Source organism: Suncus etruscus, chromosome 18 (genome assembly GCF_024139225.1).
Source record: "Suncus etruscus isolate mSunEtr1 chromosome 18, mSunEtr1.pri.cur, whole genome shotgun sequence".
Classification (NCBI taxonomy): domain Eukaryota; kingdom Metazoa; phylum Chordata; class Mammalia; order Eulipotyphla; family Soricidae; genus Suncus; species Suncus etruscus.
In genome coordinates, this window is record NC_064865.1 from 18252327 (window position 1) to 18275493 (window position 23167).

The 23167-nt window shown below is 41.2% G+C and overlaps 1 protein-coding gene across 2 annotated transcripts in view; it reads right to left on the bottom strand.

Moving 5' to 3' along the window:
* Positions 1-23167, bottom strand: part of TULP4 (TUB like protein 4) — a 186105-nt gene that overhangs the window by 137476 nt on the left and 25462 nt on the right. For both annotated transcript variants that reach the window (XM_049765315.1, XM_049765314.1), the window contains exon 2: positions 5626-7816. In XM_049765315.1, the coding sequence (XP_049621272.1) occupies positions 5626-5877 (252 nt within the window). In that variant the 5' untranslated portion in view covers positions 5878-7816. The remainder of the gene's footprint in view (positions 1-5625; positions 7817-23167) is intronic.

The following is a 23167-nucleotide window of genomic DNA, read 5'->3' on the forward strand; positions in this document are numbered from 1 at the left end:
CTGACCAGGACAGACCGTGGTTCAATCCCTCGGCGTCCCATATGGTTCCCCAAGCCAGGAGCGATTTCTGAGCGCATATCCAGGAGTAATACCTGAGCATCACTGGGTATGGCCCAAAAATAAATAAATAAATAAATAAATAAATAAATAAATAAATAAATAAATAAATAACCTAGAGGGGTGAAGAGAGAATATAGTGGGTAAGGTGCTTGCCTTGTATATATCTGACTTCAGAAGTTCAATCCCTGGGTCCTCATACGGATTCCCAAGTTCACCAGGAGCGATTCCTGAGTGCAGAACCAAGAGTTGGCCCAAGCACAGCCAGGAGTAAGTGCTGAGCACAGCTGGGAGTGGCCCCAAAATAAAAATAATAAAATTAAAGTATCTTGAGATTTCTTCTCCATCCCTCCCTCCCTCCTTCCTTCCTTCTTTCCTTCTTATCACTATCCTATCATTTCAGCCCTGGATTTCTGCTTTCTAAATAAAGATGATTATTTTCTTAGAAATCACTTTTTTTTTTTTTTTTTGGTTTTTGGGCCACACCCGGCGGTGCTCAGGGGTTACTCCTGGCTGTCTGCTCAGAAATAGCTCCTGGCAGGCACGGGGGACCATATGGGACACCAGGATTCGAACCAACAACCTTAGGTCCTGGATCGGCTGCTTGCAAGGCAAAAACACCACTGTGCTATCTCTCCGGGCCCAGAAATCACCCTTAAAGGAGCATAAAACAAAGAAATCAAATGAAGAGCATGAGAAGACAGGAAATGGATGGATGGTAACTAACTTCACAAAGAGAAGGTGGCAACAAATCACCAGCAAAGAAGCCTGGGGAAGCTGAGGAACAAAGTACAGGTTCTGGGAGAGGTGCAGGGTGAAACTAAAACTAGGGCTTTGGTGAGAAGTTACAGATGACAAGTTAGCCCAGTCACCCATGCCCACTGGCATCTACCATACCACCAGAACATGCTACCTCCTTTAAACTCAAAAAGATGGTACCAGACAACTCTCCACACTGCAGCACGGATGAAGGTGTATTCCCTGAGCAATGTGGAACAAGGTAACAAAGGTGACAAGAATGAACAAAAGGGAATTTCTTAAGAGGTTCAGAGTATATAACTTGAAGGATTCCTGGGTTTGTGCACATCTGTCTAGCAGAGACATGTTACCTTGAGTAAGTATTTAATATCTCTGGACCTCAGTTTAATCATCTATAAAATGAAGATAATAATAGGTTCTATTATTGAAGTACCAACTAGAGCTGATATCAAGATTAAGATTAAACAAGTTAATACTTTTAGAGTCATCATTCAAGAAAACGTGTTCCTCTCTCCTCTCTCTCTCTCCCGCCCTCCTTCCCTCCACCCCCCACCACCACCAGCAGTAGGAGTGATCTCACAGACATGCAATTGGAACCACCTCATCTGAAGGAGCAGAATCATACAATCAATCACAAATGGGGTATAAAGATTACATAGCAATGTTGCAACACAACAGAAAAACTGACCCATACTATTGAGTTGGGGGGGGGGGGGAAGAGAGGTGCACTGGGGTCCTTGGGGGAGGGAAGTGATGAGTGTGGTGTCAGAACTATGTGCATGTGAAACTGTCATTAACAGTATTAAAAAAGCACATGTCAATCAATAAAAAAATTTTAATTAAATTTTAAAATTTTAAATCTAAACAACCAGTGAAATACATTTGGCAACTGACATCTACACACCGATCATAAAATAATAATTGCACAATAAAGCCCATTACCGTAATTGAAATACAGCCATCTAAATACACTTGCAAACACACAATAGTTGTATGGTATAATATTTCTTTCTTTTTTTTTTTTTTTTTTTTTTTTTTGGTTTTTGGATCACACCCAGCAGCGCTCAGGGGTTACTCCTGGCTCTATGCTCAAAAATTGCTCCCAGCAGGCTCAGGGGACCATATGGGATGATGGGATTTGAACCATTGTCCTTCTGTATGCAAGGCAAATGCCCTACATCCATGCTATCTGTCCCCTGGTATATTTCTAAATATCTTTTATAAAATTTTAGAATTTCTAAGATAAAGAACAGGTACCAAAACTTCTGTATTCTTTAAAATGTTATATATAAATATTACTACTACTAACAGAAAAATCTGGCTGACTTTAGAAAGGCTTTATGATGTACAAGGCCAATATTCTAAATGTTTTATAAATGCTAACTAATGAGAAAGAGGAACAGGAAATAAAGAGGAATTAGGCAGACTAAATTAATGTTACTATAAAAAATAATAATTAGCTATAAATGGAAAGCAAACAATTTCACCCTTACAACAAACCTTTTAAGAGGGAAATACTATTCACACAATCATTTTACATGAGCACTACAGGCAAATCTTAAAAATACAAAAATGTTTTCAATTCTGAAAGAACAACCAATAAATCTATGCAGTTTCAAATTATCAAAGGTCAGGGAAGAATTAAGGTACTTTTTTTTGGGGTGGGGGGCCACACCCGGTAATGCTCAGGGGTTACTCCTGGCTATGTGCTCAGAAGTCGCTCCTGGCTTAGGGGACCATATGGGACGCCAGGGGATCGAACCGCAGTCCGTCCTAGGCTAGCGCTGGCAAGGCAGGCACCTTACCTCTAGTGCCACCATGCCGGCCCCAGAATTAAGGTACTTTATGACACTTAAGTCTTAAGCATTTTACCATTTACAAATGATTTCTTAAATAGATACTGGAGATTACACAGTAATAAATAAGAGCTAAAAGAGAAAGACAGAACCAAAGTGATAGTATAACGGATAGGATCCTTGCCTTTCACATAGCCAACCCAGGTTTGATGGCATCCCATATGGTCCAAGCACTGCCAGGAGTGATTCCTGAGTGAAGAACGAGGAGTAAGCCCTGACCACTGTCAGGTATGGCCCCAAAATAAACAAAAAATCCAGAAAGACAAAGATACTATAATACAAGATCCAGCAGAATTAAGGAGCAATGGACATTCCTGAATGCAGTATATAAAGGGAATTCAGGGAGACAGCGAGGCAGCACCACCACTGAGTCACAGATCCAGAAAGAATCCAAAGAACCAAAAAACAAAAAGCAAAGTACAGAACTAAAACATCATCTTAATGTGTGTAGGTACTACAACAGCAAGCTCCTAAACTGTCATAATGACATTTCTTTTTTGTTTGTTTGTTTGTTTTTTGGGTCACACCCAGTGGTGCTCAGGATTACTCCTAGCTCTGCACTTAGAAATCGCCCCTGACAGGCTTTGAGAAACATATGGGATGCCGGGAATCAAACCAGGGTCTGTTCCAGCAAGGCAAACACCCTACCACTGTGCTATCACTCTGGCCCCAATAATGATATTTTAAATATGGTACACCTAAATAAAAATTCAAACAAATAAATGTAAAAATGTGAGGAAAATACAGTTTGCCCACTCAGAAATAATTTTCAGGGGCCAGAGTGACAGCAAAGTGGTAGGACATTTGTCTTGCACACGGCCGACCCAGAATGAACCCGGGTTCAATTCCCAGAATCCCATATGGACCCCTGAGCCTTCCAGGAGCGATTTCTGAGTGCAGAGCCAGGAGTAACCCCTGAAGACAATCAGGTGTGGCCCAAAAACCAAAAAAAAAAAAAAAAATTTTTTTTTTTTATCACAAGGGGAAGAAGACTGACTAACAAAGAAAGTATAATCATAACAACCTAAATGACTCATCTGAGCACAACCTTGACATGATTTAACTAATGTAAACACTAAATAATGAGTTAAGTTCCACGGGTCTCAAACTCGCGACCCTCGGGCTGTTTGCGGCCCTCTGTACAACATTTTGTGGCCCTGCCCTAGAGGAATCTTTTTTTGTTTTGTTTTAGTTGTTTGGGTCACACCCCCAATGCTTATGGCTTACTACTGACTTTGCACTCAAGGATCACCCTGACTTTGCCTCCTGCGGCCCCCAGGTAAATTGAGTTTGAGACCCCTGATTAAGCAATATTCTGATCCAACAACACTGGGATAGTTGTGTAGCTGGGGCAAAAAAGAATGGCTCATCTCCACCTACACCAAGACAGGAAAGATAATGACACTATTTAGATTTTAGAAGTCCAGAGAAATCTACGCATATACAGAGCATAATAATCTCAATAAAATACAACTAAGAGGGGCCAGTGGGGTGGCGCTAGAGGTAAGGTGTCTGCCTTGCAAGCGCTAGCCAAGGAAGGATCGTGGTTCTATCCCCTGGCGTCCATATGGTTCCCCCAAGCCAGGGGCAATTTCTGAGTGCTTAGCCAGGAGTAACCACTGAGAATCAAATGGGTGTGGCCCAAAAAAACAAAATAAAGCAAAATAATACATCCAAGAAATGCCAATTAGAAAACTACTGTCTAGGGCAGGGGTCTCAAACTCTCGGCCCACGGACCGTTTGCGTTGGCGGCCCTCCATACAACATTTTGTGGTCCGCGGCCGGCCTTCAAATATCGCAGTATTCGCGATTATTCACTTAAAGAATAATAGCAATAAAAATCAACTAGTGGGCCCGGAGAGATAGCACAGCAGTGTTTGCCTTGCAATCAGCCAATCCAGGACCTAAGGTGGTTGGTTCGAATCCTGGTGTCCCATATAGTCCCCTGTGCCTTCCAGGAGCTATTTCTGAGTAGACAGCCAGGAGTAACCACTGAGCAACGCCGGGTGTGGCCCAAAAACCAAAAACCAAAAAAAAAAAAAAAAAATCGCATTAGTAAGAAAAAAAATCGCACTAAACATTCGCATACCCTGAGCAGTTCCGTTCGGGGTATGCAAATGTTTAATGCGATTTTTTTTCTTACTAATGCGATTTTTTTATTGCGAATATTCGGTAAGCGAAATCCCTAATGCGGCCCTGCCTCACCCCGACTTTACCTCCTGCGGCCCCCAGGTAAATTGGGTTTGAGACTCCTGGTTTAGGGGCTGGAGTGGTGGCACAGCAATAGGGCATTTGCCTTGCACTCTAGGGCAGACCACGGTTCAATCCTCCAGCATCCCATAGGGTCCCCCAAGCCAGAAGTGATTTTTGAACACATAGCCAGAAATAATCCCCGAGTGTCATTGGGTGTGCCCCCCTCCAAAAAAAATCTCCTGTCCACAGTAACTTCTATCATCTCCGTCCAATTAATTGCTCTGTTCTCCCCCAACGTACACAAAACATAGCCCAGTGTATACCTCACCACCATGAGGGCTCTTTAATTGTGAAAAGGAAGAAAACATCAGGTCATTATTTTTACTGCCACTGTGACACAGGGTCATCACCCGGGATGACAGAAACACGGTGATTCCAGCTCCTACTCTGGTCCCAAAGCTGCTTCAGTGTCCCACACTGGGAAAAGAGAACTAAGCAGGCCTGAGAGAAATGACACCAACCAGAGGACACCAGCCACTGGGAGCACATTCCCACAAGAAAGACAATGTTAACAGTTTGCAAAGACTCACTCTGCATCAAGTCGAAGAAACTGAATCCACAGAGGAGGAGTAAGAAGAGACAAAGGAGGTGGAGGAGGAGAGGAAGGAGGAGGATTGGTGGAGAGCAACTGGATGGTGTACACTCAAAATTGCCACTTCAGGTAGTAACCAGACACAAAAGAGAAAGGGCCTCAACTCACCTCACTATTATGGCCCCGAAGGTTGAAGTTGATTCTCTGTGGTGTGTTCCTGTCCCTGCGGCAGTGACTGGAGGTGAAAGTCACTCCCACAACTCCTCGACCATTGCCTGTAGCCAGCCAGCCCTCCTCATAGTAGCGCCTCCGGCATACTGGCTTCTCCTTTTCGCTCTTGGGCACGCGCCCCTTCCAGGAGAGGCAAAGGATGTTAGAGTCGCTACAAAGGACTGGCCCATGTTCCACAGCTGCATACATACTTTTCCCAGATGAAATGTTTGACTTATAGAGTAATGTTGAATGTTGAAAAGTTTAAACCAATTTCTCTCATTGGTAGATCTTTTTTTTGCTGTTGGCTTGCGTCCTCCTGCACCCCAATCCACTTTGATTTTAAGACTGACACTATTTTAATTAGGTCAGGATTTTATAAAGATTCACCAAATGCATAGTGAAAAAATTCCTCTATAAAAGATGATGGCAAGCAGCTAAGAAAAGGTAATGCTTTAAAAAAAAAAAAAGGTGGGGTCCATTTTTATTTTCAAGTCCTTAGAGGAAGAATGGGCTAACCCTTTGGAAAAAGAGCATTGTTAGTGTCCATCAAAAAAGCCGCCTTCTGCTTATTCAGCTTGGTTATTCTCATTCAGCCTGAGATTCCAGTTTAGTTGATATGATTCCAGAGACAAAGGGTTGCAAATATATAGATTTCAAGTAACTTAAGGCTTTAAGACTCCCTCAAGCTGGATATTACTCTTCAAAAGTTTAGAAATTGAGACATATACACAGGAACATCTTCCCTCAGAAGTTACCCTCTGGCATGTTTTCTCAACTAGACCAATCTCTACTGCTAAAGCTGAGAAAGATTGCATAAAGAGAAAAAGGCACACAAACTGTGCAAGAGAGACAAGAGTTTGTGCAAACAGCAGTCAAATTTTAGGAAGAAAAACAAAGACGTCCCCACCCTTCAAAACCAGAAACTTTCCCCATCAGAGTCCAATCTGGTTTCCTAGCAGGTTGCCTTGTCCTCAGAGAGAAGCAGGCCCCCTTCTGACTGTCCTTCCACAGGCTCTAGGAACCATTAATGCCATAGAAGCAAAGAAAAAGCCCCTTTGCTAAACAGAGCCAAATGTTCTAAAGAATTGAAATTGGTACCAGTGTTTGCCTGAGGTGAACCCTAAATCTTCTTGCTGACAAATAAAATCACACTGTAAGATTCTACTTGTCTTCTTTCTTCCTAGTCACTTCTTCCCTTCCTGTTCCTAATAATCACCTATGTTTTCCAACTTCAAGGACAAAATTAATCTCATTTAAGTAAGTTAATTAAGTAACCTTCCTCTTATATGCAAGTTTTCTTGGACTCAACAAGGAAAAGAATCCTTTAAAATGAAAATGTAAGAGGCCAGAGTTGAATTTTGCCCCATTGGCAGGGAAGAATTAGATCTGACTCATGGGTGCTTTCCTTTTCACACTCAAAGACTGTTTCCAATCACCCCTATGGACCTAGGAAAAGCTGCTTTGCTTGGCTTCTCCAGGATTTTTATTTTGTAAACTATCCGTTAAAACTGCCACTTTCAGATTTTAATCTACAGATACAGAAAAAGAAAAGAGAAATAATAAATTTAAAGTTCTTGAATAGTTAAGTGAAAAAGGCAAAGAAATAAGTTCACTGTTCAAACAAGTCCCATCATACCACTCTCCTCCAGTCTGAATCACAGGGTGAGAGTGCCTTTTCAGTAGTTTACAATGTCTGAATCACCAATCCCACTGAAAAATAAAGTGCAAAAACGCTGCATGATCCCCCACAAGCAGTGCTCAAAATCACACTTCTCTGTCACCTTCTAAATTCCGTCTTTAAGCTGGAGAGGTATGTATGAGGCTTGATCTACGCAATTTTTTTTTTCTTCTTTTTGCAAACTTTCTTTACCCATGAAGACCATATGGAAAATTGGTCATTAGTGATGTATTTTTCTTCTAGGGCTCCTGAGCCCAGTGGTGGCAAGTTGTTCCATCTGGTTTTTAAGTTTATTTTCATCAGTTGCAAACCTCTTCAACTGTGCATAGGGAATGAATCTATCTTCTTGTAAAATTGTGTATTGAAAAAGTTTGAAACACTCTTCAACTGGCATGCAAAGTGTCTGTCCCAGTCATTTCAGGAACCATCTTATTAACCACAGCTTGAAGGTTCTGGAGTCCTATGAATCTGTAAGACAAAATAGGATAAAAAAAAAAAAAAAAAAACCTTAAAAATTCAGATAGCAAAAGGTTCTGCCTCAACCCATGTAAACATAAACATATGGCACTGGAATGTACCACACTTGATTCAACTTGCCAGTAGCTGATGATCCTGAGAACAGAAGCTCTGACTCTGCTCTCTAACAAAGCCCAGCCTTTCAAGATTCTGGGCCCTGGCTGTGCCACTTTACCCTTTCAATGCTCTCATTCTTGGATAAGGAGGTAGAAAAGTTTGTCTCAGAAAGGAGACAGAGGGGCCAAAGTGATAGTACAGCAAGAAGGGCACTTGACTGGCATGTGGTGGACCGGGTTTGACCCCTGGCATTCCTTAGGGTCCCTAGAGCACTGTCAAGAGTAATTTCTGAATGCAGTCAGGAGCAACTCCTGAGTATTGCAGGCTATGGGCCCTTCTTCCCCCCAGAGAAGAAGAGACTGAAAAGGTTTTCATGCAAGTTCACTAACATGGGGGCCGGTGAGGTGGCGCTAGAGGTAAGATGTCTGCCTTGCAAGCGCTAGCCAAGGAAGGACCGCAGTTCGATCCCCCAGCATCCCATATGGTCCCCTCAAGCCAGGGACAATTTCTGAGCTCTTAGCCAGGAGTAACCCCTGAGCATCAAAAGGGTGTGGCTGAAAAACCAAAAAAAAAAAAAAAAACTTCACTAACATGAAGTTTTGCTGGTGGCAGAAGATATTTACTTGAAGATGGGAGGCAACAAGTTCTCCCACCATCCCTGACTATTGGCAGGTCACAGAGCAAAACACAGCTGCTCACTCAGCTTGTCTACTAGTTTTTTAATCCTCTGAAGTCTGAGAAAACCCATTTCCAGCAAATTATCCTATCTGCCACATTCACAAAAACACTTCACAATTAGGTCCCCTTTGCCTCTCCAATTATCCCAGCTTCTACCAGGCTCTTCTACATAAAGAGCTCAGATTGCTTCCACACCCCCAGTACCCAAGATGTTTAAAGTCCAGCCTGAAAGGAAGATCTGAGGCAGGATCCAAATAGCTGAATTTCTGGGGCCGGAGAGATAGCACAGTAGTAGAACATTTGCCTTGCACAAGGCTGACACGGGTTTAATCCCCAGCATCCCATATGATCCCCCGAGCCTGCAGGAGCAATTTCTGAGCACTGGGTCAGAAATAACCCCTGAGCACCGCTGGGTATATCCCAAAAACAAATTCTAAAACTTCTTGGGAAAAAAAATCTGCATTTCTAACCTGCTCTCATAAAATGATAACTGTTTACCTGACACCAGGCTTTTTAGAAGCCCTGTCTATGACTAAAGGCCAATAAACCCATTTGTCTGGTCTGATTCAACATGCCCTTTCCCTTCCTCATTGCCTCCATGCCCAGATTCTTTCACTGTATCTCCCTAGTCCCCAAAGAACTGTCTGATCTCCACTATACTCCTCCCTTCCCCAATCAGGCTCCAAACATTCCTTAGAAATCCACCCATCCACAGGGCTGGAGTGATAGCACAACAGGATACGTTCTTGCTTTAGACACCACCAACCGGAATTCAATTCCTGGCATCCCATATAGTCCCTGAGTCCTCCAGAAGTAATTCCTAAATTGGCAGCCAGGATTGACTTCTGAACCTTGCCAAGTGTGACGCAAAAACAAAAAAAAAAAAAAAAAAAAATGAAAAAGACAAAGAGGGCCAGAGAGATAGCATGGAGGTAGGGCATTTGGCTTTCATGCAGAGGATGGTGGTTTGAATCCTGGCATCCCATATAGTCCCCCAAGCCTGCCAGGAGCGATTTCTGAGTGTAGAACCAGGAGTAACCCCTGAGCGCTGCTGGTGTGACCCAAAAACAAAGCAAAACAAAAAAAGACAAAGAAAGAAATCTACCCATAAGGGCACCTCTCCAGAGAAGTATCTATGCTTATGTCTATAATAGTTCTCTGTAAGGCTCTTCACAACCATCACTGACTAGGAACATGGGTCCTCATTCCTGCTGACATCTGTGCATACAGTAGGTACTCTATAAGTGAGGAGGCTGACTGGAGCGAGTTAGCAGCTATATAGTATTTCCCTGAGATATTCTCATTCTAATGAGCCATAATATATATGCACAGAATATATATATCTATACTTATGAATTTACTTGTGAATCAAAACTCTAAACTCATGGGGACAGAGAGATAGTACAGCAAGGAGAGTGTTTGCCTTGCATGTATCCAACCCAGGCTTGATCTCTAGCATCCCATTTAGTCCCCTGAGCACCACTGGAAGTGATTCCTGAGCACCACAGGTGTGGACCCAAAACTAAATAAACAAAAAACAAAACAAGGGGCCCGGAGAGTTAGCATAGCGGCGTTTGCCTTGCAAGCAGCCGATCCAGGACCAAAGATGGTTGGTTCGAATCCCGGTGTCCCATATGGTCCCCCGTGCCTGCCAGGAGCTATTTCTGAGCAGACAGCCAGGAGTAACCCCTGAGCACCACCGGGTGTGGCCCAAAAACCAAAAAAAAAAAAAAAAAAACAATACAAAACAAAATAAAAACTTTAAATTCCTCAAAAAGCACCAGGGAGGAAGGGACCGAGAGAGAGAGCAGAAGGGAGGGAGGGAGGGAGGGAGGGAGAGAGGTGAGAGAGAGAGCACCAGGGAAGAAGGGAGGGAGGAGAAAGAGGGAAGGGGAAAGGAGGAGAGGAGAGGTGAGGAGAGGAAGGGGGAGGGGAGGGGAGGGGAGGGGGGGAAGAAAAAAGGGGAAAAAAGGAAAAGGAAAAGGAAAGGAAAGAGGAAAGGAAAGGAAAGAGGAAAGGAAAGGAAAGGAAAGGAAAGGAAAGGAAAGGAAAGGAAAGGAAAGGAAAGGAAAGGAAAGGAAAGGAAAGGAAAGGAAAGGAAAGGAAAGGAAAGGAAAAGGAAAAGGAAAAGGAAAAGGAAAAGGAAAAGGAAAGGAAAGGAAAGGAAAGGAAAGGAAAGGAAAGGAAAGGAAAGGAAAGGAAAGGAAAGGAAAGGAAAGGAAAGGAAAGGAAAGGAAAGGAAAGGAAAGGAAAGGAAAGGAAAGGAAAGGAAAGGAAAGGAAAGGAAAAAGAAAAAAGGAAGGAAACTAAACTATAGAATTCAACTCTATTCTACCTCTAATCAGTGAGTTTCACTCTGGAACATTACCTTCATCCCATGAAAAGGCGGAAAAAGAAGTAGCAACTTTCCAAGAACTACAAATGCAAGGATTTTGAATTAAAAGCAATATCCATAATTAAAGCATCCACATTAACCATATAAACTATCAATTCCCTGAAACCTCACAATGGTTCCATAATGTCCAAATGATATTCAAAATAGAGCAAGAGACATAGTACAGGGAGTAAGGTAACTAGTTGCCCTTACTCAACCATGGTTTAATCCAGGAGTCCTCAAAACTCAAACTGTGGCCCATCAAGGACATTTATGTGGCCACTGAGTGTTTCTGCTGCCAATTCCTGTCCTGCTTAGCAGCCAACTTGTCCTGAGCCCGCTGTGTGCATGTGTGGGATCTGTGCATCCCCTCCTCTCAGTCTCGGGCAGGGGTCCTCAAATTATGGCCCACCAAAAGCAAGCACATAATTCCTATCAAAATACTGAATCATTTGTTGGTTTAACTTTACTTGTTCTTCATTTTAAATATTATGTTTGTTCCCATTTGGGTGTTTTTTTTTCTTTTTACTTCAAAATAAGATATGTTCAGTGTGCATAGGAATCTGTTGAATCTTTTTTTAAACTATAGTCCAGCCCTCCAAAGGTCTGAGGAACAGTGAACTGGCCCTGTTTAAAAAGTTTGAGAACCCGGGTTTAATCCTGGGCGCCAATGTGATGTCCCCCAGATCCACGGTTTTCTTATTAAAATTTAGGCTTTGCAGCAATGTCTAGGGTACCAGGGGACATTTTCTGATGATATCTGGTAAGCCTGAATCTGACATTTCTGATGGGTTTCAGACCAAGCTGGGGAACTTGTTACTAGAGTTAGATCTTGCAGCTTCATAAATGCATGCTTTTAGAAACAGAGCTCTCTCCTTTGCCCAAAATAGGCAGTCTTTGTTTTTGTTTTTGTTTGTTTTTGGGTCACACCCCAGGGTGCTCAGGGGTTACTCTTGGCTCTGCACTCAGAAATCGCTCCTGACAAGCTTGAGGGAACCATATGGGATGCCCTGTCCGTCCTGGGTCGGCTGCAAGCAGCAAGGCAAACTCCCTACTGCTATGCTATCTCTCCAGCCCTTACATATGCAGTCTTTATTTATTTATTTATTTTTGGTTTTGGGATCACACCTGGCAGCACTGAGGGGCTACTCCTGGCAGGCTCAGGGACCATATGGGATGCCGGTATTCGAACTACCGTCCTTCTGCATGAAAGGCAAACGCCCTACACCTCCATGCTATCTCTCCGGCCCCACATATGCAGTCTTAAATTAGTTTGTCCTGTTTCTCAGCATTATGTAAACAGATTCATAATATGGAATATATTCATTTTTAATAAAATATATTCTTTCCTCTCATCAGGTCCTTTACTTCTCATTATGTTTATGACATTTACCTGTTCAATCTATGATTAGTACTGAGTAGAATTCTATATGAATATGCCATGCTATATGAATCAAGAATGTTGGTACTATATTTTTTAATTATGCAACCAACTAGTTACTATCATTACATAGCAGACTTTGGAGTGATGTGATACCATAACCAATATAGAGCATACTCATATATAATTATAATTTAACAATATAAAATTATAATTTAAGGGCCCAGAGAGATAGCACAGTGGCGTTTGCCTTGCAAGCAGCCGATCCAGGACCTAAGGTGGTCAGTTCGAATCCCGATGTCCCATATGGTCCCCCGTGCCTGCCAGGAGCTATTTCTGAGCAGACAGCCAGGAGTAACCTCTGAGCACTGCCGGGTGTGGCCCCAAAAAACAAAAAACAAACAAAAAAAAAATATATATATATATATAATTTAAGTATAAAGTATATTTTAAGTATTAAAATCAATAAATTATTTAAGTGTAAAGTGAAATTGTGGGCTATACTTCCAGAATGTTCGAGTGCCTTCCATTCATTACACTACATAGCAAAATACTGGGTGAATATCAACAAACAAGATTTTTTTGCTGGACATGCAGGAAGATGTGAGAAATCTCCACAGAAGCACATACATGCAAATAAACATAGGAAAAAGCTGCTGTTATCTAGAAAATACATATGACAAGATACATATTTGTTCAGAGGTGCCTTGACAAAATGCTGACAGTAGCAGAGAAATCAGAATGAGGAGGCCTATCCATGCCAGTATACCCAGAGCTTTCCTGGTCTCATAATTTCCATCCCATATCCCTGGCAGCACCTCACTCTGAGCAATAAATAGTTGGTTAACTATAGAGTCCAACTCTGCTCAAATTTCAAGGTAGAAAAACTGAGGTCCCACAAAGGAAGGGATCAAAAGTGATCCAAACTTCTACCAAATAATAATATGAAGTAGAAACAAATGCAAATCTTGTCCCATAAAGTATTTCCAATTTAGAATTTAAAATATGTATACCAGGGCCAGAATGATAGCACAGCAGTAGGGCCTTTGCCTTGCACGTGGCTCACCCTGGGTTCGATCCCGGCATCCCATATGTTCCCCCCAGCCAGAAACCATTCTGAGCACATAGCCAGAAGTAACCCCAAAATAAATAAATAAATAAATAAATAAATAAATAAATAAATAAATAAATAAATGGTGTATACCATTGATGTATTCTACCCCAAATCAGTGAATAATCAAAAACGATACGATAGCACAGCAGGTAAAGTGTTTGCCTGGCACGCAACGAACCCATGTTTGATCCCCGGCATTCCAGATGGTCTCTGAGCCTGGCAGGAGTGATTCCTGAGTACAGAGCCATGAGTAACCCCGAAGTGATGCCAGGTTGTGGCCCAAAAACAAACAAAATAAAGATAAAAAAAGATCTATTTCTAAAGCAAAGAATTTTATCACAAGCTTTCAATAAAAATACTAATGTAGAACACAAGTATTAAGAAACTGAAATGAGTATAATATTTAAAATAATTGGGTTTAAATTTCTAGTCCTGCACATAATAATTCTGGAAATTCCCTCAATGTTCTAGTAAGTAGAAAGCTCACAGATGGGGGAATGGGGCAGTGACACATAGGGCAAACCACTACACCCAAAATGGAAAGGGAACAAGGTTAAAACAAAGAATTAGGATGATCAGAATAGGGCTGGAGGAAAAGAACAGAGAGGAAGAAAAAGAAAAGGAGACTAACGTCAAACTGGTGATGAAAAAAACATTCAAAATAAACAAATAAATGGAAAAACAAAATCAAAATCAACTATAAAAAACTTTACAGACTCAAAACCAGCCTTAAAAAACTGAAAGATCTATTCTAAAGACAGAACAAAAAACACACCAAACTTCTACACAAAGATGGCAATAAATCCCATGACAATTATTTCTCTAAATGTCAATGGACTAAATGCACCCGTTAAGAGGCACAGAGTGGTGAAATGGATCAAAAAACTGAAGCCAACCTTCTGCTGCCTACAAGAAACACATCTGAATAGTCAGAATAAACATAGACTCAAAATCAAAGGCTGGAGGAAAATCATTCAAGCAAACAACACCCTTAAAAAAGCAGGGGTGGCCATACTAATATCAGATGACATAAACTTTATACTCAGAAAAGTTGTAAGGGACAAAGATGGATATTATGTACTAATCAAGGGATATGTACAGCAGGAAGAAATCACTCTCCTGAAGAAATCACTCTCCTAAACATATAAGCACCCAATGAGGGACCAGCAAAGTATTTATTACAATTGTTGACAAATCTGAAAAAGGATATCCATAATAACACAATAATTGTGGGAGACCTCAACACAGGCTTCTCAACACTTGATAGGTCAAGCAAATGGAAACCCAACAAAAATATACTAGACCTGAAAAGACAAATGGAAGAAAGAGGCCTAGTAGATATATATAGGACACTCCATCCTCAGAAACCTGGATACACATTCTTTTCCAACGTACACGGGTCATTCTCCAGGATAGACCACATGCTGGCACATAAAACATACCTCCATAAAAATCAAGAAGATAGAAATTTTGCAGGTTACCTTTGCTGACCACAGGCTCTGAAATTAGATGTGAACTACAAAGGGACACAGAAGAAAAAATTTAACCCCTGGAAATTAAACAGTCTACTACTGAACAACCAGTGGGTCCGAGATGAAATCAAAGAAGAAATCAAAAATTTCCTGGAAAAAACGACAATGAAAACACAAACTATCAGAACCTATGGGATACAGCAAAAGCGGTACTGAGAGGAAAATTTATAGCTTTGCAAGCACACATCAGGAAAGAAGGAAGGAGCATACATGAATAGCTTAATGATGCAGCTTATAGAATTAGAAAATGAACAACAAAAGAAACTAAAAATAGGGAGACAGAAGGAAATAACAAAGCTGAGAGCAGAAATCAATGAAATGGAAACCCAAAAAACAATCCGAAAGATCAACGAAAGCAGAAGTTGGTTCTTTGAAAAAATAAATAAGATTGATAGACCATTGGCAAAACTCACAAAGCAAAAGAGAGAAACTTGATAACACCTCTTAAAAATGAAAAGGGGGAGATCAGGGGTCGGGCGGTGGCGCTAGAGGTAAGGTGCCTGCCTTGCCTGCGCTAGCCTTGGATGGACCGCGGTTCGATCCCCCGGTGTCCCATATGGTCCCCCAAGCCAGGAGCAACTTCTGAGCGCATAGCCAGGAGTAACCCCTGAGCATTACCGGGTGTGGCCCAAAAACCAAAAAAAAAAAGAAAAGAAAAGAGGGAGATCACTACAGATATTGCAGAGATTCAAAGGGTATTCAGAGAATACTTTGAGAAACTCTATGCCACTAAATATGAGAACCTGGACGAAATGGATAAATTTCTGAACTCATATAAGCTTCCACAGTTGAATAAAGAAGATGTAGCATGTAAACACCCCCATCACTATTGAGGAAATTAAAACCATAATCAAAAATTTGCCCAAAAACAAAAGCCCAGGCCCTGATGGATTCACAAATGAATTCTTTCAAACCTTTCAAGAGGAACTACTACCAATCCTGGCCAGGCTCTTTTATGAAATCGAAAAAACAGGAACACTTCCAAATAGCTTTTATGAAGCCAATATCACCTTAATACCAAAACCTGATAGAGATGCTGCCAAAAAAGAAAATTACAGACCAATATCCCTGATGAACACAGATACAAAGATCCTCAACAAAATCCTGGCGAACAGGATCCAGTGCCTCATCAAGAAGATCATTCACTTTGATCAAGTAGGTTTCATCCCAGGAATGCAAGGATGGTTTAACATCCATAAATCTATCAACATAATACACAACATAAACACCAAGAAAAATAAAAATAACATGGTCATATCAATAGATGCAAAAAAAGCATTTGATAAGGTTCAACACCCATTCTTGATGAAAACTCTCAGCAAGATAGGAATAAAAGGAACCTTCCTCAATATAGTTAAGGCCATCTACCACAAGTCAGTGACAAATATTATCCTCAATGGAGAAAAACTAAAAGCCTTCCCTCTAAATTCTGGTACAAGACAAGGCTGTCCTCTCTCACCACTCCTATTCGAAATAGTACTGGAAGTACTTGCTATAGCAATTAGGCAAGAAAAAGATATCAAGGGAATCCAGATAGAAAAGGAAGAAGTCAAGCTCTCACTGTTTGCAGATGACATGATACTCTACTTAGAAAACCCTAAAGACTCTACCAAAAATCTTCTACAAATAATAGATTCATATAGCAAAGTGGTAGGCTACAAAATTAACACACAAAAATCAATGGCCTTTTTATACACTAATAATGATAGGGAAGAAATGGACATTAAGAGAACAATCCCATTCACATTAATGCCACACAAACTCAAATATCTTGGAGTCAACCTGACTAAAGATGTGAAGGATCTATACAAAGAACACTATAAAACACTGCTCCAAGAAATAAGAGAGGACATGCAGAAATGGAAACACATACCCTGCTCATGGATTGGCAGGATCAACGTCATTAAAATGGCAATACTTCCAAAAGCATTGTACAGATTTAACGCGATTCCTCTAAAGATACCCATGACAGTCTTCAAAGAAGTGGATCAAACACTTCTAAAATTCATTTGGAACAATAAACAACCTCGAATAGCTAAAGCACTCCTTGGGAAAAGGAATATGGGAGGCATTACTTTCCCCAATTTTAAGCTGTACTACAAAGCAATAGTTACCAAAACAGCATGGTATTGGAATAAAGACAGACCCTCAGATCAGTGGAATAGACTTGACTACTCAGAGAATGTTCCACAGGCATATAACCACCTAGTTTTTGATAAAGGAGCAAGAAATCCTAAATGGAGCAAGGAAAGCCTATTCAACAAGTGGTGTTGGCACAACTGATTAGCCACTTGCAAAAAAGCAAACTCAGACCCCCAGCTAATACCATGTACAAAGGTAAAATCCAAATGGATTAAAGACCTTGATATCAGATCTGAAACTATAAGGTATATAGAACATGTAGGTGAAACACTCCAGGACATTGAGACTAAGGGCATCTTTAAGGAGGAGACAGCACTTTCCAAACAAGTGGAAGCAGAGATAAACAGATGGGACTATATTAAGCTGAGAAGCTTCTGCATCTCAAAGGAGATAGTGCCCAGAATACAAAGGCCACCCACTGAGTGGGAGAAATTATTCACCCAATACTCATCAGATAAAGGACTAATATCCAAAATTTACAAGGTACTGACAGAACTATACAAGAAAAAAACAACTAACCCCATCAAAAAATGGGGAGAAGAAATGAACAGACACTTTGAAAAAGAAGAAAGGCAAATGGCCAAAAGGCACATGAAAAGATGCTCAACATCACTAATCATCAGAGAGATGCAAATTAAAACTACTATGAGGTACCACCTCACGCCACTGAGATTGGTACATATCACAAAAAAAGGAAAACAAGCAGTGCTGGTGGGGATGTGGAGGGAAAGGAACCCTTTTTTACTGCTGGTGGGAATGCCATCTAGTACAACCTTTATGGAAAGCGATATGGAGATTCCTTCACAAACTGGAAATTGAGCTTCCATACGATCCAGCTATACCACTCCTAGGAATATACCCGAGGAACACAAAAATACAATACAAAAATCCCTTCCTTACACCTATATTCATTGCAGCGCTATTTACAATAGCCAGACTGTGGAAACAACCAAGATGCCCTTCAACAGATGAGTGGCTAAAGAAACTGTGGTACATATACACAATGGAATACTATGCAGCCATCAGGAAAGATGAAGTCATGAAATTTTCCTATACATGGAATCTATTATGCTGAGTGAAGTAAGTCAGAGGGAGAGAGAAAGACGCAGAATGGTTTCACTCATCTATGGGTTTTAAGAAAACTGAAAGACATTTTTAACATATCTCAGAGACAAGAGAGATGAGGGCTTGTAGGTGCAGCTCATGACATGAAGCTCATCACACAGAGTGATGAGTGCAGTTGGAGAGATGACTACACTGAAAACTATCATAACAATGAGAATGAATGAGGAAAGTAAAAAGCCTGTCTCGAGTACAGGTGTGGGGGTGGGGTGGGGAAGAGGGAGATCTGGGAAATTGGTGGTGGGAATGTTGCACTGGTGAATGGGGGTGTTCTTTACATGACTGTAATCATACAACTATAATTATATTTGTAATCACGGTGTTTAAATAAAGATAAATAAAAAAAAAAAGAAACTCTGGGGCTGGCAAAGTGGTGCTAGAGGTAAGGTGTCTGCCTTGCAAGCGCTAGACAAGGAAGGACCGTGGTTCGATCCCCCAGCGTCCCATATGGTCCCCCCAAGCCACAGGCAATTTCTGAGCGCTTAGCCAGGAGTAACCCCTGAGTATTAAACGGGTGTGGCCTGAAAAACAAAACAAAAAAAAAAAAGAAAGAAAGAAAGAAAGAAACCCATGGGCCTGGAGTTCTGTGACTGAAACCACTAGCTTTATAATCCTTAGATCAAGAGTTTGGCAACTAGTGCCATCCACACATGCCAAACAAGATACTGGACGTGCTGATGTATGTTGGTGAGCACTAGTTATTTGTTGCCAAATCTGGCTAGGTGTGTTCAGGCACCAGAAGCATAACCCTATCGAGCAAGTGTGCTGAGCCTCTGCAAGCATCAAAGATGAGTGTACAAGCACATGTAATGTAAACTACAACAAACCTCACAACCAAATAGGCAAGCACCACAACCCCAAATGCATGTTACCCTGGTCATCCTAATAGCATCAACAGATAAAAAAAAAAAAAGGGTACAGCACACAAATTAAGAAATGGAAGATAGCTGAAGGAGAAGTCATTCATGGCAACTCATTTCCTTACAATCTAGGTATATTTTTGTAACTTGTTTATATTTCAGGGGCTAAAGGTAGCATTTTCCCAGAGGAGATTTGTGTTTATTTTTGCCAAGTCCCTAGATGCTTCTGACTCAGAAGAATTTACATGTGTTTTTTTACCATACTGGTAGCTTTAATTCAAATCCTATACCCAAGAATCAGTGTAAGAGATTTTATTTCTTCCTCCCTGGTACCAGCAAATGTCCCTAGAACCTTCAATGCTCACATCATACTCAGGTTTTAAAGTCACTCCTCTTTTCTTTTTCCAGGAATCACTCCTTGCAATGCTCAAAGGGATCATGTGCGATGCCAAGGGTCAAACCAGAGTGTGCTGCATGCAAGGCAAAGTTCCTTATCTCCTGTGCTCTTTGGTCCTCTTCTCTAGTACTTCTACTGGAAGTGTTTATAAGATTTACTAGAATATCTCAGTCCTGTTTCTAGGAAGGTCTATTTCTACACCTATCAAGTTCACATGTGTTCAGGAATAATCCTGAGCAAAAGTACAGCATGTAGGGCACTTAAATTATACACAGACAATGCAGGTTAGATCCTTGGCACTCTTTATGTCACCTTGTCAGCAGTGACTCTTTTTTATTTCTTTTATAAAGATGCAAAGAAAGGACAAGGTGAAGTTACAGTGGGAAGGCAATCACCCATAAACAGAATTCTCAAAAGAAAACCCCGTGTTGATACCTTAATTTTGAATTTTCAGCCAAAAAAAAAATTAAGAAAAATAAAGCAAAACACAGGAGTGATTCTTTTTTTTTTTTTTTTTTTGGTTTTTGGGCCACACCCTGTGACGCTCAGGGGTTACTCCTGGCTATGCGCTCAGAAGTTGCTCCTGGCTTCTTGGGGGACCATATGGGACGCCGGGGGATCGAACCGGGGTCCGTCCTAGGCTAGCGCAGGTAAGGCAGGCACCTTACCTCCAGCGCCACCGCCCGGCCCCACAGGAGTGATTCTTAAGCACAGAATCAGGAGAAAGCCCTGAGGACCACTGGGTGTGGCCCCAAAATAAAACAAAGCAAAATATTCTTGAGCAAAAGAGTTTACATTTATATGAGGAGTCAAAGCAAGAGATGCACAGAGAAAATGGGCAATACAAGAGATACTACTGACTGAAGGGAAAACCCTGGCAGGTGTTCACTCCATAATAAGACTGATACAAACTTCAGAAACCAGCTGTAAAGGAGGATGAGGTGAAGACTAGAATGCTCACCTTGATCTGTGCTGCCAATTAAAGGGGACAATCAAGGGACATCACTGGTGTCTGAATAGCTTACCCCACCCCCAAACTCATAAGTCTTCAGCTGTAAAATGTAATAAAATTCCAGGTATAGGTATCAGCTAGGGAACCCCATGTATCGGGAACAAGACAATGGAAGTAGATTCTCCATTTTGAAAACAAGAGTATCGGCGTGCTGAGCTCCTGTGAAGCTATTAAGATTCAGGGGCTGAGTCCAACTTTGTCGGTCTGTATCAAGCAACTGGCTTACAGTGGAATTTGGTTCTACACACTGGGGAATAAGCAGACCATGACAAAGCTTTAGAAAAACTGATTACTGGGACTCAATGATTACAGAAGGTTTCCTTTTCTTGCAACAAAAACCACAGGTAGAAAGGTTACACCTTGGCCAAGTGAGTCTGAGAAGCTAGCACAGGAGACAGATACCAGCTTCTACCCAGCCTCAACAATAAAGGAAGCACCCCACTGTGGTGAACTGTTAGGGACAACAGTGCTATGTATACAGGTATTAGATCACTCAAGAATCCAAAACTGAGGGGGCTAGAGTGATAGCACAGAAGGTAGGGCACTTGCCTTGCATGTGGCTGACCTGGGTTCAATCCCTGGTATCCCATATGGTCCCCCAAGGTACACCAGGAGTGATATATGAATGCTGAGCCAGGAGAAAGCCCTGAGCACCGCTATTCTTTTTTTTGGTGTTGCCCCAAACCAAAAATAATTTTTTAAATAACTGAACAAGCAAAGTCTTTGCTAAAAAATAAAATGAAAAGAGCTGACATGAAATAATAAAACAAAATAAAATAATAAAATCAAGGAAGGTATGTGTCCACTTCTCAGAGGAAAACAAGCAGATTGCAATTAGGTGCATGAAAAAGTGCTCAGCATCACTTATCATTAGGGAAATCCAAACCAAGACAACAATGATTTTGCTGAATCCAATATTTTGTCTTTGGTTTTTATCATTTTAATTATTGTGTATCTTGAGTATTTGTATTTGTATCTATTTTGGTTGGAGTCCATCAGACCTCTTGGACCTGGGTGCCTGTGCTCCTTCACTCTAGGAAATTCTTATCTATGATTTCTTTGACCAGTGATTCTTCATTAAATTCCAACTTCCTTTGACTCGGACTCTGATTATTCTTAAACTGTTACTCTTAAACTCATCTCATAGTTCCCTTGGTTGGCCATCTACAGAGCAAATGCCTACTTGCCTACCTATCACTCTGGCCCTGTGCTGTTGATTTTCTTTCAAACATTTACTCCTATTGCTTTGTGGTACAATTATTTCTTTGAGTACATGAAACATTCTAATCATGCATTTTCTCCTCCAAACACTGAGAGCAGGCCTTCTAGAAGAGTGGTTCTCAGAGCTGACTGCACACTGGAGTCCCAGAACAACCCCTGTATTCTGAAGCCTGGCTCAGATATGATTCTGTAGAATTAGCACAGTTATGATCTGGCTCAAACATGTAACGAGAAATATTACAAAGATATTAGAAATTTTGAAAGTTCTCCAGGTGATTCAAATAGGAAGGAAAGTGTGGAAACCTCTGCTCTAGACCAGTGTTTCTCACTCAGTCTTTGACCACCCATGGCCCTTTCCAACTTTATTTCTTTCTGCGTCCCCCAGTCCCTATCCTACTGACTTCCCCCAAATTATATAGTTTCCTTGAAATATCTTGGGGGCTTAGAGGTCCATATGGCCCTCAGCTGAGAAATGCTGCTTCAGGAGTATTCATTCATAATAAAACAGAAAAAGTGATTAAGAAAGAAAAATTCAAGTACTTCAGGAATTTTTCTTTTAAACTGATGATATAAAATTTTTCTCCAATTAAATCAGACAAAATCATGTTAGTATGATGTAAACCATTTTCTATTTAAAATTTTACAAGTCCAAATGTCTAAATGAAAAATTTAATGTTACAATGATAATTAAAAAAAAGACTAGAAAGAGCCTTCAAAATACTTGTCACTCAAGTCTTAACAAGAATGTAAGTGGCACACAAGCTCCACCTCACCTTTCCAGAACAAATCTAACAATATGCAAAATAACCAACATCCAACTTGAGGCCATTAGGCTATACATGTTCTATGTTCTTCACTATTTCTGAAAAGCCTCAATGAGCATCTAAACTGGGTATGAGGATTGCACCAAATCTGCAAATCCCAGTCATCACAATGACAAGAAAGGGAAGGAAGGGCAGCGAAGAGGAAAAATTAAGATAGTAAAGAGCGGGCCCGGAGAGATAGCAGAGCAGCGTTTGCCTTGCAAGCAGCCGATCCAGGACCAAAGGTTGTTGGTTCGAATCCCGGTGTTCCATATGGTCCCCCGTGCCTGCCAGGAGCTATTTCTGAGCAGACAGCCAGGAGGAACCCCTGAGCACCACCGGGTGTGGCCCAAAAACAAAAAACAAAACAAAAACAAACAAAAAAAAACAGTAAAGAGCAAAGGGAATAAGGTGTTTATTGTACACACAGTGAACCCCAGCTAATCAAGTCCAGTTCAAAACCCAGCATTGTATATGGTTCCCTGAACACCCCCAACAGTGTTCCCTGAGCATGGTTAGGTGTTATCCAAAAACCAAGACAAAAGGACAGAAAGTCAAGGATGAGGCTCAGGGGCATATAACAGGCCAAGCATGTTTTAAGACCCTCCTG